The sequence below is a fragment of the Mauremys mutica genome, chromosome 5 (genome assembly GCF_020497125.1).
Source record: "Mauremys mutica isolate MM-2020 ecotype Southern chromosome 5, ASM2049712v1, whole genome shotgun sequence".
Lineage (NCBI taxonomy): Eukaryota > Metazoa > Chordata > Testudines > Geoemydidae > Mauremys > Mauremys mutica.
In genome coordinates, this window is record NC_059076.1 from 94153340 (window position 1) to 94168106 (window position 14767).

At 40.3% G+C, this 14767-nt stretch overlaps 1 protein-coding gene across 1 annotated transcript; it reads left to right on the forward strand.

The window, feature by feature from the left end:
• The first annotated feature begins 1519 nt into the window (after positions 1 to 1519).
• SGCB (sarcoglycan beta) lies at positions 1520 to 14666 on the forward strand. Its single transcript, XM_045018185.1, has 6 exons — positions 1520 to 1622; positions 5771 to 5980; positions 7369 to 7554; positions 7680 to 7871; positions 9941 to 10072; positions 10734 to 14666. The coding sequence occupies exons 1-6, from the start codon at positions 1581 to 1583 to the stop codon at positions 10932 to 10934; spliced, it is 963 nt and encodes a 320-aa protein (XP_044874120.1). The 5' UTR covers positions 1520 to 1580; the 3' UTR covers positions 10935 to 14666.
• Positions 14667 to 14767: the final 101 nt, after the last annotated feature.

Below are 14767 nucleotides of genomic sequence, written 5' to 3' on the forward strand. Positions count from 1 at the left end.
AGCCACTGCCATGCTGCATCTCCTCCCTCCATTCCTGCTGCCTTGTAAAGTGTGAGGCTACATTAACAATGTGTTAACCTTTGAGAGCTCAGCCGAGTGCTAGTTCATCATTTAGCAGTAAGGCATTCCTGGGAAATATCCCACCCTCTTCTACCCTCTAACTCCACCACCTCAACCAAGCTTCACAATCATCATTGCTGTGTACAGTATTCATTTGTTTAAAACTTATACTGTGTGTATGTATGTATATATTTCCCTGGAACCTAATCCCCCCCATTTACATTAATTCTTATGGGGAAACTGGATTTGCTTAACATCATTTTGCTTAAAGTAGCATTTTTCAGGAACATAACTACAACGTTAAGCAAGGAGTTACTGTACATAAAAGGTTGTTACAAGGAGAAGGAGGGAGAAAAATTGTTCTTCTTAACCTCTGAGGATAGGACAAGAAGCAATGGGCTTAAATTGCAGCAAGGGTGGGTTAGGCTGGACATTAGGAGAAACTTCCTGTCAGCTGGTTAAACACTGGAATAAATTGCCTAGGAAAGTTGTGGAATCTCCATCATTGGAGGATTTTTAAGAGCAGGTTAGACAAACACCTGTCAGGAATGGTCTAAATAATATAGTCCTGCCATGAGTGCAGGAGATGGACTAGAATAGATGACCTCTCGAGATCCCTTCCAGTCCTATGATTCTATGATCTCTGTCATGTCATACCCTGGCTTACAGGTTGCTACAGTGGGCACATTTTTGAGGGATATGAATCTCCCCACAAACAACAGACACACGAGTGGCTGTCGGAGACATGCATCGCCTCACAGCAAGAGTCACAGCATACAAACCCAGGCGAGCCAGGCATCGTGGCCGTTAAAAGTTTCCCAACAGAGTGGGGAAGATAAAAAATAATTTTTTTTGAAAGAACAGTATCTAACTAAGTAAACTAGACTTACTAAACTACAACTAATCTAAATATTTCTATAGAGAGAAAAAAGGAAGAGGCAGCACTGCCACTGAGCTCCGTCTACAGCCGAGGACGGTTGAGAAGGAACTGAATGGGTTGGGTGGTGCAGGCACTACATGAGGTGCCAATGGCACTGCACGACAACTACTGAGCACGCGGGCCCCAACTGAGCACTGCCACAGAAAATCTCCCATCTGTGGTGCAGGTTACTCATGGGGAACTGAGGCTCAAAGAGGGAAAGTGACCCAATGTCTGTGGCAGACCAAGGAATTTGGCCCACACTTCCTGACTCCCAATCTCCACAAGCCCTTCAGCACAAGCTCATGCGTCTTCCCTGTCACTGGCCGGGGGGCTGCACTTCGGGGTGCCAGGGTGTGGGCCAGACTCATACACACTCCCCGCCAGGGTCACCCCAGGGGGGGCTGTTCTAGGAGTCCCGGGGGGAGCGGCAGGGTGAATTCCCGACCCTGTCCCCTACCGCTCAGGCCGGACACGAGCAGCGCCGGGTGCCCAGCCCGGCGGGAGGCGCCGAGCCCAGGACAGGGAGCGGCGACAGGCGGCTGGCGCTAGTCTCCTCACGCTGGGCGGGACAACAACAGCACAGCGGCAAGAGAGGAAGATGGCGGCAGCGGCAGGAGCTGCAGCCGCCGCCTCGGAGCAGGTCTGTGCCCGGCCCCCACACGGCGGGGCGCGCGGGGGACAGCCGCCTCCAGGGCTCCCTCGCCATGGGCGGAACAGCCCCAGCGGAGCCCGGGCCCCAGGGAAAGCGGCCGCGGACGAACCCCTCCCAGGCGGCTGTGCCGGCACCGCCCCCAGCCGTGGCTCCTCGGGGACCCGAGCTCTCAGCCCGGCCGTGTGTGCCGGCGGGGGCCCCAGCGGCATAAACACCCCCCAGGCCGCTGCAGCCTGGCCCGGAGCCTGCCCCCTGGGCCGCAGAGGAGCGCCCGGCCCCGAGCCTGCCCCAGGCCGGACTCCAGCCAGCCTCTGCTCCGCCCGAGCGCTGTGCGAGCCCGGCCTCCCCCGCAGCGTTCCGAGCACCGGGCCGCAGCCCTGCGCCTGCGGGAGCCGAAGAGCCAGCGCCGAGCGGCCGCCTGTCTCCACGGTCTGCGCCGGGCCGCCTGAAGGAGCCGTGGGCGCGGCGCTGGGGCCGAAACCCGTCTGCACTGTGCCCTCCCCTCCCCCGGGTGTTAAAAACCGGGGCTGGGATAGCGAAAACCGGCTCGTCCTTGCTGGGGGGAGAAGCTGATTACAGTCCAGACAGTTGTCTGTATTTAAAGTTGCTGCCCTTGGCATTTGATCAATGGGTGGTGGCGGCGAGGTTGTGTCGGGGGAGGCTGGAGGGAGATGTTGTTTTTCTTTGCACATTGATTTTCTGTTACTCAAATACTAAAATCAAACAAAAATTCAGAGTGCCAGATTTATGACGAGTTTCATTGCAAGCAAACCCTTTCACAGTTGCCTTTTCCTTTCAAGGTGATCTGAAAAGGTTTCAGAGTTGTGAGAGTGGGTGAGGTAAAATCTTTTTCTGGACCATCTTCCTGTTGATGGAAGGGACAAGTTTGCCTTTCAGTCTTGAAAACCATGACCTCTCTCTCATATACTGGGATCAGTAGGGTTATAACACGGCAAACTTGCCATATTTGGGGGTTTTGTTAAAAGCCCAGGCTTCTGGAGTCCTCTGATTTCTTGAGCATCTCATCTTTTTTTTCTTTTTAAAGTAAGTTTCTAGTCCTTATGGTTTCAGAGAATAGCTTGGAAACCTGAGCTCAGAAGACAAATAACATAATGAAAAATTGATTGGCTTAAAAATAATTAGATTTTTAAAATTTCATGATTTTACAGGACCTGATTCTTGATTTTTGAATGCTTGCAGTTGGCAGCGGTATTTAGGGGTTTTTTTAAATGGTATTTTTGCTTCTTTATTATGTGTAAAGGTTTGGAAGGTTTTTTAACACTACCCCACCCCGCACCTCACCTCCTTGCTTAAATACCTCTAAAAAATATTAGAAATACAAGATTTTTTATAAAGGGACTCCAGTTTGTAGTAAAATATTCTTCAAAGGACTACACATTTTTAAGTTTTCACTTCTATTTTTAATTGATCTTGATTCTTTGAAAAGTTTTGATTATCATTGTGCAGTTGGGTTACTGAGTTCTCTAAGGTCCCCATCTACTTGCACAGGCAAGACTGATTTAAAATGTAGTGAAAGAACTACATTTTGTATTAAGCCTCTCACATTAAATTTCTTTGAAAAACTAAGGATGACCATTCACAATGTGTGCAGCCAAGAAAAATAATAGCTTTTTGCCATGGTAGAATAGAACTTCGTTATATATAGTGCCAGCTGTTGGTAGGGATAAATGACAGAAATTTAGATACTCATTAAAAATGTACATTGGAATACAGATTCACCTAAAGGAATGGTGTATATATATTTATGTAATAGGGAAGGGAGGTTTTCCCATTCACAGTCTGAATTTTGTTAATAAAGTGTACATTTGTTGTAACATCTCAACATATGAGTAAAATGTCTTTCAGTCTCACAGTTTATAAATCAGTATACAGCTATGTAATGTAGTTTATTGTAAATAGAATTGTGATCATGTGCTTCATTTTATTTACTTTGTACTAGTGCGGTGGTTTGTTGACCGTGTTTAAATATGACTTAGGCTAAGTTTCAGTCTGGTTATCTGAATTCTCGCTCAGAGTAGTGGAGGCTAAAATGATCTAAGGAGTGTCATCATCTGTCTCTGAGAGGTAAAGGGGATGAGGGAGGGGAGAGAGACATGCCCTCATAGTTCATCATCCATGGAAGTAACATTAGATGTGGCCTGAATAGAGAAAGAAGTCACTATGTGCCCAGTCTTGCAACATTACTCTTGGGAGAATTTTGTGCCACTGCGCAATGCAGAATTTTGCAGAAATTAACATTGTACATGCAGAATGTGAGTGTGAGTCTCAGTGGGTTTACCTAAGAATGTAGAAAAGAGTAATGGTACAAGCCATAAAGTTATCTCACTGGTTGTCCCTAAGACAGAAATCCAAAAATATTTTAAAAAAATATTTTTCCTTTCCCCCACAGCAATGTGCTGGACCCAGCAGAGCCCAGCTCACACATACAAGACACGGCTAGTGGGAGGGAGAGAGAGAGAGCTAGAGGGTTCCCAGTACGCCCTGAGGGAAGGAGACAGTGGTGTGCAGGACGCTCCATGCAAACTTGGGACCAAGCATCAGGCTGTTTCTCCCCCTGGTTACCTGGGCTCTGGGGCGGAGGGGGGCAGGTGTCTGAGCTGGGGGAGCCATGGCTTAGCTCTGGGTGGGGAGGTGTGGGTATCTGGGCAAGGGGGAGGCCCGCGGCTGGGCTCAGGGGGGAGAGGGTGCAGGTATCTGGGCTGGGTGTCCCCATGGCTGGGCTCTGGAGGGGAGGGTTGGGCAATGTGGCTGGGCTCTAGGGGAGGGGTTGTGAGCATCTGAACCCCCCCCCCAGCTGGGCTCTGGAGGGGGGTGGGGAAGGGGGCAGAGAGACAGGAACAGGGTTGTCATAGGGGTTTCTTTAACTCTCTACTCCTGGGGGAATTTGTGTGTGTGTCTGTAATGTTACAGACATACTTGCTGACAAGTATTTTGAAATAAATTACCAAAATAATTGAAACTGGTATGATTATGTAGTGTTGTTTTGACAAATACAATTTGCAGAATTTTAAAATATTGTGTGCAGAATTTTTACTTTTTTGGCACAGAATTTTTAGGTGCAGAAGGCCCCCGGCAGTAAAACATTTATTATGTTCAAGTTGGACTGCTCATGTGAGTAAAATTGATCTGCAGAAAGTTTGCATGATTAGACCTCAGAATAGCATCTTGCTGTATTGAAAGAGAAGAAAAATAGGAAGAAAGAACAAAGTACCATAAGGTTTTGTACAAAGCTCTAAAAATATGGGAGTCTTATAACCCTTCCACTTTCTATCCCTGAGAATACTTTATATGAAAGCATTCCCTACCTGTTAATTTGCCCTCCAGTAATATCAATGAAAGTGATACTGTCGCCTTGAGATATAGTCAATTCAAAACAATAAGTTAAAACTATTTTTAGTTATACATGCCCATGAGTTTCCCTACCAGTTTTTTGTGGTTTTATAATGTTTTTTCTCTTCCCTTTTCCTGAAGTGAGACCCCCAGAAACAGAAAACTGACTATGCACAAAATGCTGTCAAATGCACACAATACAAATCCTGAAAGATTTGTTTCTGTATTCTTTCAGTTAGAGCAATTTTATTTGTTACATATAATTAGTAAACAAATAGTATGATGTTTTTAAATTGATGGTGTCTCTTTACATTTATTTGTTTTTTAATATTTTTGGATGTCTGTCTTAGGGACAACCAGTGAGATAACTTTATGGCTTGTACCATTACTCTTTTCTACATTCTTAGGTAAACCCACTGAGACTCACACTGTAGTTCACAGGGAACTAAAAAATAAATGTTTGGGTGCCTGTAAATAATCCAGTTAGATATAAGGAGCACATCTTGTATCAGGCCTAAAATGTAAATATATAATGAAATTCTTTACAACTGAAATTTAATTGGTTACTTCAACAGCATCACTGATTGATAGATACTGTTATAAAAAAAACGAGAAATTCTTTATAATTGGTTTTAAAGTACCTCTGTATTGTTGTTATTTAAAAATAGATAAACTAAACATTGGGATAGCAGACAAATATTCCACTGGTTCAGACTCTTACATTTGTTATAAATTTTGATTACCTGCAAAATAACCGTTTATCCATGCATTTTGTCATGCTGTAGCAAAGTTCTAATGGCCCCGTGAAGAAATCTATGCGAGAGAAGGCTGTGGAGCGAAGAAACATTAATAAAGAACACAACAGTAACTTTAAGGCTGGATATATCCCAATTGATGAAGACCGTCTCCATAAAACAGGCTTACGAGGCAGGAAAGGCAACTTGGCTATTTGTGTGATTGTTCTCCTTTTTATTTTGGCTGTTATCAATTTGATTGTGAGTATAACACTTAGACTGCAAGTGATATTTGGGCATGCTTGTTTTACTTTTTATTGAGTATTTATTAAATAAATATAAACCTTCTCCAGCATAGATCAGAATACTTTGGAAAGCACAATCTGAAAATGTATTAAGGGGGATTACTTTAATTTTTTTCCTACCTTTCCTGCTTATTTTTAGTCTCAAAAATATTATTTCAAGGTGTTTTGTTGTGGGCTTTTTATTAGCAAGAAGTCCCTAATCTTTTTTTTTTCTTTTTCTTAGTATGACTAAACAGACCAATGATTTTTTTCTCCATTTTTTCCCAAAGTTCGCTGTTGTTTTTAAAAATAGCATCATAACATTGCAAGATGTTTTGCAGAGATTAAAAAGACAGTTCCTTCCACAAAGAGCTTAAATGCTAAATCTTATTTTTACATCCTCTCATCTAAGAGGCCACATGTATCACTACCACAACCGAACCTGTGCCCCCAATATTAATCAGGATCAGGAATCTTCTGGTTATTCCCACACCCAGAGCTGTACATGACAAACATTGCAAAGTATTACCAGTGCAATGTTCAATACAATTATTCTTAATTAATGTATGCAATGAAGTGATCTCAACCCATCAGATCACAGAAATGTTGTATAGTTACTAACTGAACTGTACATTAGTTTTCAGAATTCATCCTGTACAATCTGCACTCTGATTTGCTACTGCAATTCACTATTTTAATACCCACCTTTGCTTCTCATCTCTTCATAGTTAGGCATTTCAGTATACTATCAACACTAAGGGGTCCTTTCTTTTAATTCAAGATTGACGGTGTCCTGTCCTGGGTTAACAAACACCTTTCCCCTTGAGTTTATTTAGCTTAGGATACAGACAGTACCTCAGACACCGCACACCATACAACATAAACACTAACCCAGGAACGAAAGCTCATGCTAAAATAAATTTGTTAGTCTTTAAGGTGCCACAAGTACTCCTGTTTTTTTTCAGACAGGAAGATGTCTCAAGCCATCATCCACATTACTTAATTTCAAAATGTTCAAGTGTAAGGAGAATATAGGTTTTTATAATATTTTACAAACTATTTTAGATCATATTTCAGATGGTTTACAAATAACCATATATTGTGATTAACTGCATTTCTGTGTTTTCAGTGGAAAGAAAGGATAGACATAGTAAAGCAAACGAAAATATTTTAAAACAAACTTACTTTCACACACCCATTGTAAAAATCTCTAGCACTTAAATAATTTGTATGCTTGAAGTTATTTCAAATGTAATAACTAATTAAACACTCCTTTTAAAAAAAAAAGTATTTTGACCACTCTGTTTTTTCCTGCATCTGTAGTATTACAGTAAATATGAAGCTTTATTTGTGTTACTCTTTTAGATCACACTTGTCATCTGGGCTGTGATTCGTATTGGGCCCAATGGTTGTGACAGCATGGAGTTTCATGAGAGCGGCTTGCTGCGATTTAAACAAGTATCCGACATGGGAGTTATACATCCATTATATAAAAGTACAGTAGGAGGCAGGCGTAATGAAGATTTGGTTATCACTGGAAATAACCAGCCTGTAAGTTACATCATGAGTTGAACATATGTGGTTAACAATATGGGGATTTGTGTTATTATTATTAATCATAACTATAGTAGAAACGTTTTTGTCATGTTTTAAAATAATTTTAATTATTTCTGTAGATTGTATTTCAGCAAGGAACAACAAAACTTAGTGTTGAAAAGGACAAAACCTCCATTACCAGTGATATTGGTATGGAATTTATTGACCCAAGGACACAAAATACTTTGTTCAGCACAGACTATGAGACTCATGAGTTTCATTTGCCAAATGGAGTAAAAATTTTGAATGTACAGAAGGCATCTACGGAGAGGGTATGAACTATTTTAATAGCTCACTTTTTCTGTTATATAAAGGCTGATTATGGAATTGTTTGTTATTGCAAAGTAGGAATGTAGTTTGTGTTGTGACTTGGTCATATTCAAGTAAATACAGAAGTATAACCAAAAAAGTATTTTGTCATGAAGTAACTGTCACAAAATGTAAACAGTAAAATCCGGAAGAAAAGTCGTAGTGACTATGTTCTTTTTGTTGTACACTGTTGCAAGTAAGAGACTAAGTTAAGATAAACTAAAATGCTTTAATTAACCATCCTAACATTTCAGGACCAGAATACCCAAATTTATTTTTCTGTTTGCCATTGGAGTTTTCCTGTTTGTTCATGCGCCAGCATTATTGATTTTTACAGTAAGTGGTCCAGAAATAGCTTGTTGTATAATTACTGTTCAGAGGTTGTGGGAAATTCAAATTTTCTTTAAAAATACCACACAGACACACGTGAGTGCACATAACACACAAGCTGTACCTCAGAGGTGGGCAAACTATGACCCGCAGGCCATCTCCAGCCCACAGGATTCCTCCTGCCCGGCCCCTGAGCTCCTGGCCTGGGAGGCTACCCCCAGCCCCTCCCCTGCTGTTCCCCCTCCCCCGCAGCCTCAGCTCACTCCGCCACCGGCGCAATGCTCTGGGCGGTGGGGCTGCGAGCTCCTGGGGCAGTGCAGCTTCAGAACCCGGCCTGACCCAGTGCTCTGTGCTGCGTGGTGGCAATGATGTGCCCAGCTCCAGCCGGGTGGCACAGCTGTAGCACTGCCAGCCACCGGTGCTCCAGGCAGCACGGTAAGGGAGCAGGGAGCGGGAAGGGTTGGGGGGGGTTGGATAGAGGGCAAGGGAGTTCGGGGGGGGTCAGGGGGAGAGGGTGTGGATAAGGGTTGGGGTGGCCAGAGGGCGGGGAACAGGGGTGTTGAATGGGGGCAGGGGTCCCGGGGGGGCAGTCATCCCAGGGGGGCAGTCAGGAAGGAGAGGGGGGGTTGGATGGGGTGGCGGGGGGCAATCAGGGGCAGGGGTTCCCCGGGGGTGGTCAGAGGACAGAGAGCGGGGGGGTGTGGATGGGGCAAGGGTCCTGGGGGGGCCGTCAGGGAATGGGGGGGTGGGGCAGGAGTCCTGGGAGGGGTAGATAAGGGGTGGGGGGCCAGGCCACGACCCCCTCCCTTAACCAGCCCTCCATACAATTTCCGAAACCCAATGCGGCCTTCAGGCCAAAAAGTTTGCCCGCCCCTGCTGTACATATTGCTTTCTTTTCCTTGGCAATAGATTTGTAATAATCAGATGACATTATCCAGCACATAACAATTTTTTATGTGCAGTTAAACTGAAAAGTGAACAACAATGGCATTGCAGGGTTCCATGTTTGTCAGTTTGACTTCCAGATCAAATGTGCCTCGTTTATTAGTAAAAAAGATGATGTTTTCCAAGTGCCAGCATTACAAATTCAACATGGGATCTGAAAATCAAGCTCTGAGTTTTCTTTCTTGCACATCACCATCTGTAATAAAGATTCTGCAGGCCACATTAAGACAAACCCCATTGCCTTCAGTAGGTTTACACAGGTAACTGGCTGTGTACTTAGAATGTAGTGAACAATTGTTGATGATGTACAAGAAGGAACAGAATCCAGCTCACTCTCTCTGTGATGTTTACTCTGCAGAACTAACAGGAATAAAAAGTAAACTTATTTTTGAACCTAAGTAAACAGCTATAACTCTGAATACACACAAGGAACAGATCTGATGGGTAAGGAGGAATCATTTTTATATAATCACTCTTCAGAATAAGAGAGACTTACAAGGTAGATTAAATTTGGCACCTAAACTACTTAGATGTTCCTCTAAATTCTCTAGCACAGGGGTTCCCAAACTTGGTTCGTGGCTTGTTCTGGGTAAGCCCCTGGTGGGCCGTGAGACAGCGTTATATTGAAATTTTTAGCAGTGTGGCTATTATTGAGGGAACTAATTTAACAAAACTACTTAAAGACAAGCAAAAATGGAACTTTTAAAACGGTATTTACCATTATTTCATTCTTCTTGCATATTTTTTTCCCTTTAAGATTACCAGCAATGCTACCAGTGACCTAAATATAAAGGTTGACGGACGTGCCATTGTTCGTGGAAATGAAGGTGTTTTCATCATGGGCAAAACTATTGAGTTTCGCATGGGTGGTGATATGGAACTAAAGGCAGTAAGTATTTTAAATTGACAAAATTATTTCTAATAGTTCCATGTTAAAACCAAGAAGAAAAAAATTAGGCTTTTTCATTTTTTTGGATGGATTCAAATCTGTAAGTTCAGTATAAAAATATAGTTTAGTAGCAGTTCAGTTAATTTGTAGCATTATAAAAGCAAATGTAATAATTTTATTATTCATCTTTTGAAATGGTGACTCAAAAACTTTGAGTTAGTAATTATTTCATACTGTATGCTTTTTGATGTGATGTTAATGATGTGAACAGTCTGAAGTGGAGAAGAGGGAAAAATAGTAGATTTTAGAAGATTGATGTTTAAAGTCTAGTTTGTTCTGGTTCACAGGTGAAGATAAGCTTGGTGGGCTCATTGTATTGTGCATCCACATCTAACTACCACAGAATGAGTAGTGTACTCAGTATTGGGCTATGAGTGGAATAGCAAGGTATGCGACGGGTCAGAACTGAGATGTATGAGCACTACATTCACTCGTGATTTTTTTTAAATAAAGTTCTTATGCAAAGACTTTAGATGTAAACAAAATTAATAACCTGTTATCTTTAGGGTAGCTTTGAAAATAAGCTATTGGTTTACATTCTTTTGGAAATAAACATCCTACTTCTGTTAAGTAACAAATTGTACAATTATTCTTTTATTAGGAAAACAGCATTATCTTAAATGGAACTGTGATGCTCAGCACATCTCGACTGCCAAGTTCTTATGGGGAAAAGTTTAATAATATTGACTGGCTGCGCTATAAGCTCTGTATGTGTGCAGATGGAACTCTGTTCCGAGTTGAAGTAAAGACCCGCAACATGGGTTGTCAAACCTCAGTCAACCCTTGTGGAACCACACACTAAACGCAAAGTACTGGGACAAGAGCAGTCATGAAAGTTCATTTACGTTTTTACATTTGTGTGTATAAAACAATTGCATGCCAATTCTGTTTTTACAACAGTTTATTATAATACTTATAGTTGCTGCAATCTGCATGGAGTGAGGTGTAGAGTTGTGAGGATGCACATTGTTCCACCTTTGGCTCTGCAGAGATTCCTTGGAAAAAGCAATACAGTTTGCAGATCTGTTACTTGTTCCATAGAGCCTCTTTTTTGTTGTGCAGATCATTCTTTAAGAAGTGGACTATGGGATAACTGTGGTAAGAGGGACGCTCTGGCAACATGGCTTCACTGGAGCCAAGCTTTGTGGCAGTAGCAGGAAACCAGCCACAAAGGAATAATTGGGAAGGATCTTTCCAGTTCTTTAGAGATAAACCCTACTGGAAGGGGCCAAAAGGCAATCTGACTTCTTTTATATAGATGTGTTATATGCTGATTTTCAGCCCACCCTCAGCCAGACCTTCATTTTTGCACCAGTAATTATTTAGAGTGCAGTAAAGGTCAGTCATCTAAATAACTGCTTTGTAGCGACAATCTGTACCTGACATCCAAGTAACCATTTCTCCATCTCCAAATAGCCATACTCACACTTTGGATGCAAAAACAGAGGCTAGCTTTCAAAACTGTAGCTCTATAAATGCAGTGAAATCTTTATTCAAATAGATTCGGTTTTTATTTGCAGTTGATGCATATTGGCAGTTGGACTCTAATATGAACTCTAGACAATTTTCTTTTGATTGTTTTCAGTTAATTAGAGACAAGCATATGCTGACTTATTTGATCCTTCAGACATTAAGAAAAATCTGTGCCCAACATTTTAGGCAGAACTGGGACAGTCAATTATTGTACTGTATCTGCTTTGATATTTAGAAGCTTGTATTCTACTTTGAAGATCCATTTTTTATTTTTTTTTGGAGGGTAGCAAAGCAGCATGTATTCAAATACATGATCATGTAGTAGTAAATATAAAATTAATGCAGAAAGCTGAACAATAACTATTCACATAGATAGAAACAAAAGTAACAAATTCTTAATGGGAATCAAAGGATAATACATTTTCTGGCTTCAGAGCACATCTGTAATTTGACTCAGTAAAGATGGCAGCTGCTGCCCAACTGTTAAGATATGTATTTTTTTTCTTTAGGAGAATAAGTTGCTTCTTTGTAAGGATGTGCCATACTTTATTCAACCAGAAGCTTAGAGAAGAAATTGGGAATTAAACTTTTAGGAAGCAATAGAAAGCCATTAAGTAGCTATAAAAAAAATTGTGGATGGAATCAATTCTGATACTGGGAATAGCAGTATCAATAGCAGGCCAATGGATGTAGATGTATGGGAAAATCTTATATCATACTAGCTTGCATTTTGATCATTTCCCCAAACATGTATATGCTATGCAGTCCTGAATGAAAGCGCCTACAGCAGAATCCTATTTAATTTTCAATTGCTTCTGCTATGCATTTCAGTGTCTGTTTTTAAAAAAAAAGAAAAATTCTCTAGATTCAGAATTATCATGGAAATATATTTCCATACATCAACATTAGTTCATACTTATTGTTTCAGCAGAATCATTCATTTTTTTCATGTTTGAAATATTTAGTTGGCAATTCTGAAAATTGGAATTTATCAGAAGTATTTCTTGAACTCCCAGCATTATAATAGCTAAGTACCAGCCTAGTTATGCTACATTTTTAAATTATATAAGGTATTTATAATATATTTTATTTATGTTGCTGAAGTGAGGTGTTTCAAAGGTGTATTGATATTAGCATTCCTCTACTATATTAGGGGAACACAGTTTTTTCTCGGGTACCTTAATAAAAGATATTCTATGGTATTCTACAGGTGAGGATTCAAAACACTGTAACAACACTATTGTAGGCCATAGTGATTTAGACCATTACTTTTCTAAATAAAAAAAAAAGTGTAGCTATTTACAATGACTAGAAATATAAATTTGTTACTAAGTAAACTGGTATTTAAATTCTAAAATGTTCTGTAGTTCTAAACATGACAGTAATCTAGGTCCCAATTCTGCACTGTATGGAAGCATCTGCCTAAATTTAACATCAATAAAATTAATACATGCTTAAAAGTTATGCAAGTTCTTATGTATCGTGATGAATTGGGGTGTTAATGAAACCTTTGCACTTGGAGAATGATGGCAGCTTTTACTAAAACCCTCTTAACTGTTTTTGGAGAGAGAATAATGTATTCCAATGTAAAAGATAAACTTGCTAATTATAAGGCTTTTATACTTGTTACCGTTAGTTAGAAATAGTGTTGTTTTCTAATAGCCACTAGTGATCTTAATAATGGAGGCCATGTAAGTGATTTCCTGTGCATGGTTATTAACAGGCTGTACTAGACAATACATTTCTAGTACTAATAGGCTTACAAATGTTACACATTAACTTCCCCACTGAATGTGGAACTTATGAAAAGATAAATAAAGTCTAATCTAGTTTTATTGACTGACAGTGCCCAAAAGGTGTGGTAGGCACGTCACAAAAGATCATCACAGTCCTGCACTGGGCCCTGCTGATGTCAGTGGGACTCTGCACGAATGCGGGAGTGTACCTACATGGAGCTGATTGCAGGATTGGGGCCTTAGTTTAGACATGATGCAACAACTGAGTGTGTCAAACAGGAGGGAGGAGATGGTGTTAGGATGAATGATGGCAGCAGCAAGATGATTTTTACTCCAGGGGTTTAGTTTTAAAAAAACCCAACATAATAGTGAAAGTAATTGTCTCACTCACTTTAGACATGGAATAAATGTTGATAACATTTTGCACATAGACAGCACATTACATTCATGGAGCTTAAATTGCTTTACAGAAGTGGATATTTGTTATCCTTATTAATATTCTTTAAAATATACATTTCCCTGAAACATAAATTCCTTTGCTGTGTTAGGTATTGGTATATAGAACTTGTGTGTTCTCAATATGCTCAACATGGCAAAGAAACAAAATGAAAAGCTTTTAGTATCTTCACTCCATATTACTAAGGGCAGATTGATACTTTGTGGGCTTCAATTTATAGATGTTTCATTTTGAAAAGTTTTCAGCAGCACTTTCTGTCAAAGGTATATATGAAATCTGTATGGGCGCATTGTGGCCATTATATGGTTAATATTGGTAATTTTGGCTAGTTATGTGCATGACCACATGACTGCATACAGTACCTGGATGTTGAGTTCTTCTCACTGAGGTACTAAATGCAAACTGTATTTGAAAGAACTTGTCTCAAAACCTGTAATAGTGTTAAATTATGTATTTGGATTTGTTTAAAATGTCCATTTGTAATTTAAAATTAGCAAAAATAATCGTTGCCTTCCATAAACTTTACAGAGATCGAAAAAATATTGATGCCATATACACCCTGTGTTGTGCATTTATGTGTGGTTTAACTTCTAACTGCATCCCTTTATATTTTCTGGATGTTTTTGTTTAAGTCGAAGATTTCTTATGTGCTCCTGTATTTATTTAACTACTAGATACATTTGAGATTCTAGGAATATTGAAGTACATGCCTCTGTGTAAAATAGTGTTACATACTTCCAAAACCTCTTGTTCTCAAAGAAAGTTATTCTCAGCATTTGTATTGATTGTTGTTTCAATATGTAAAACAGAGTGTTGAGTTTTTAATCCATATGTTTTTGAAGTGAAACAAATAAATTCTAAAAATCTAGACTCTGCTTTAAATTGTTTTGGAAGTACAGTATGTACTAAATTTAGTTTAAAATATGTTGTTGGTTTACTGATTATACGAGTATTTTATTAACTAAAAAC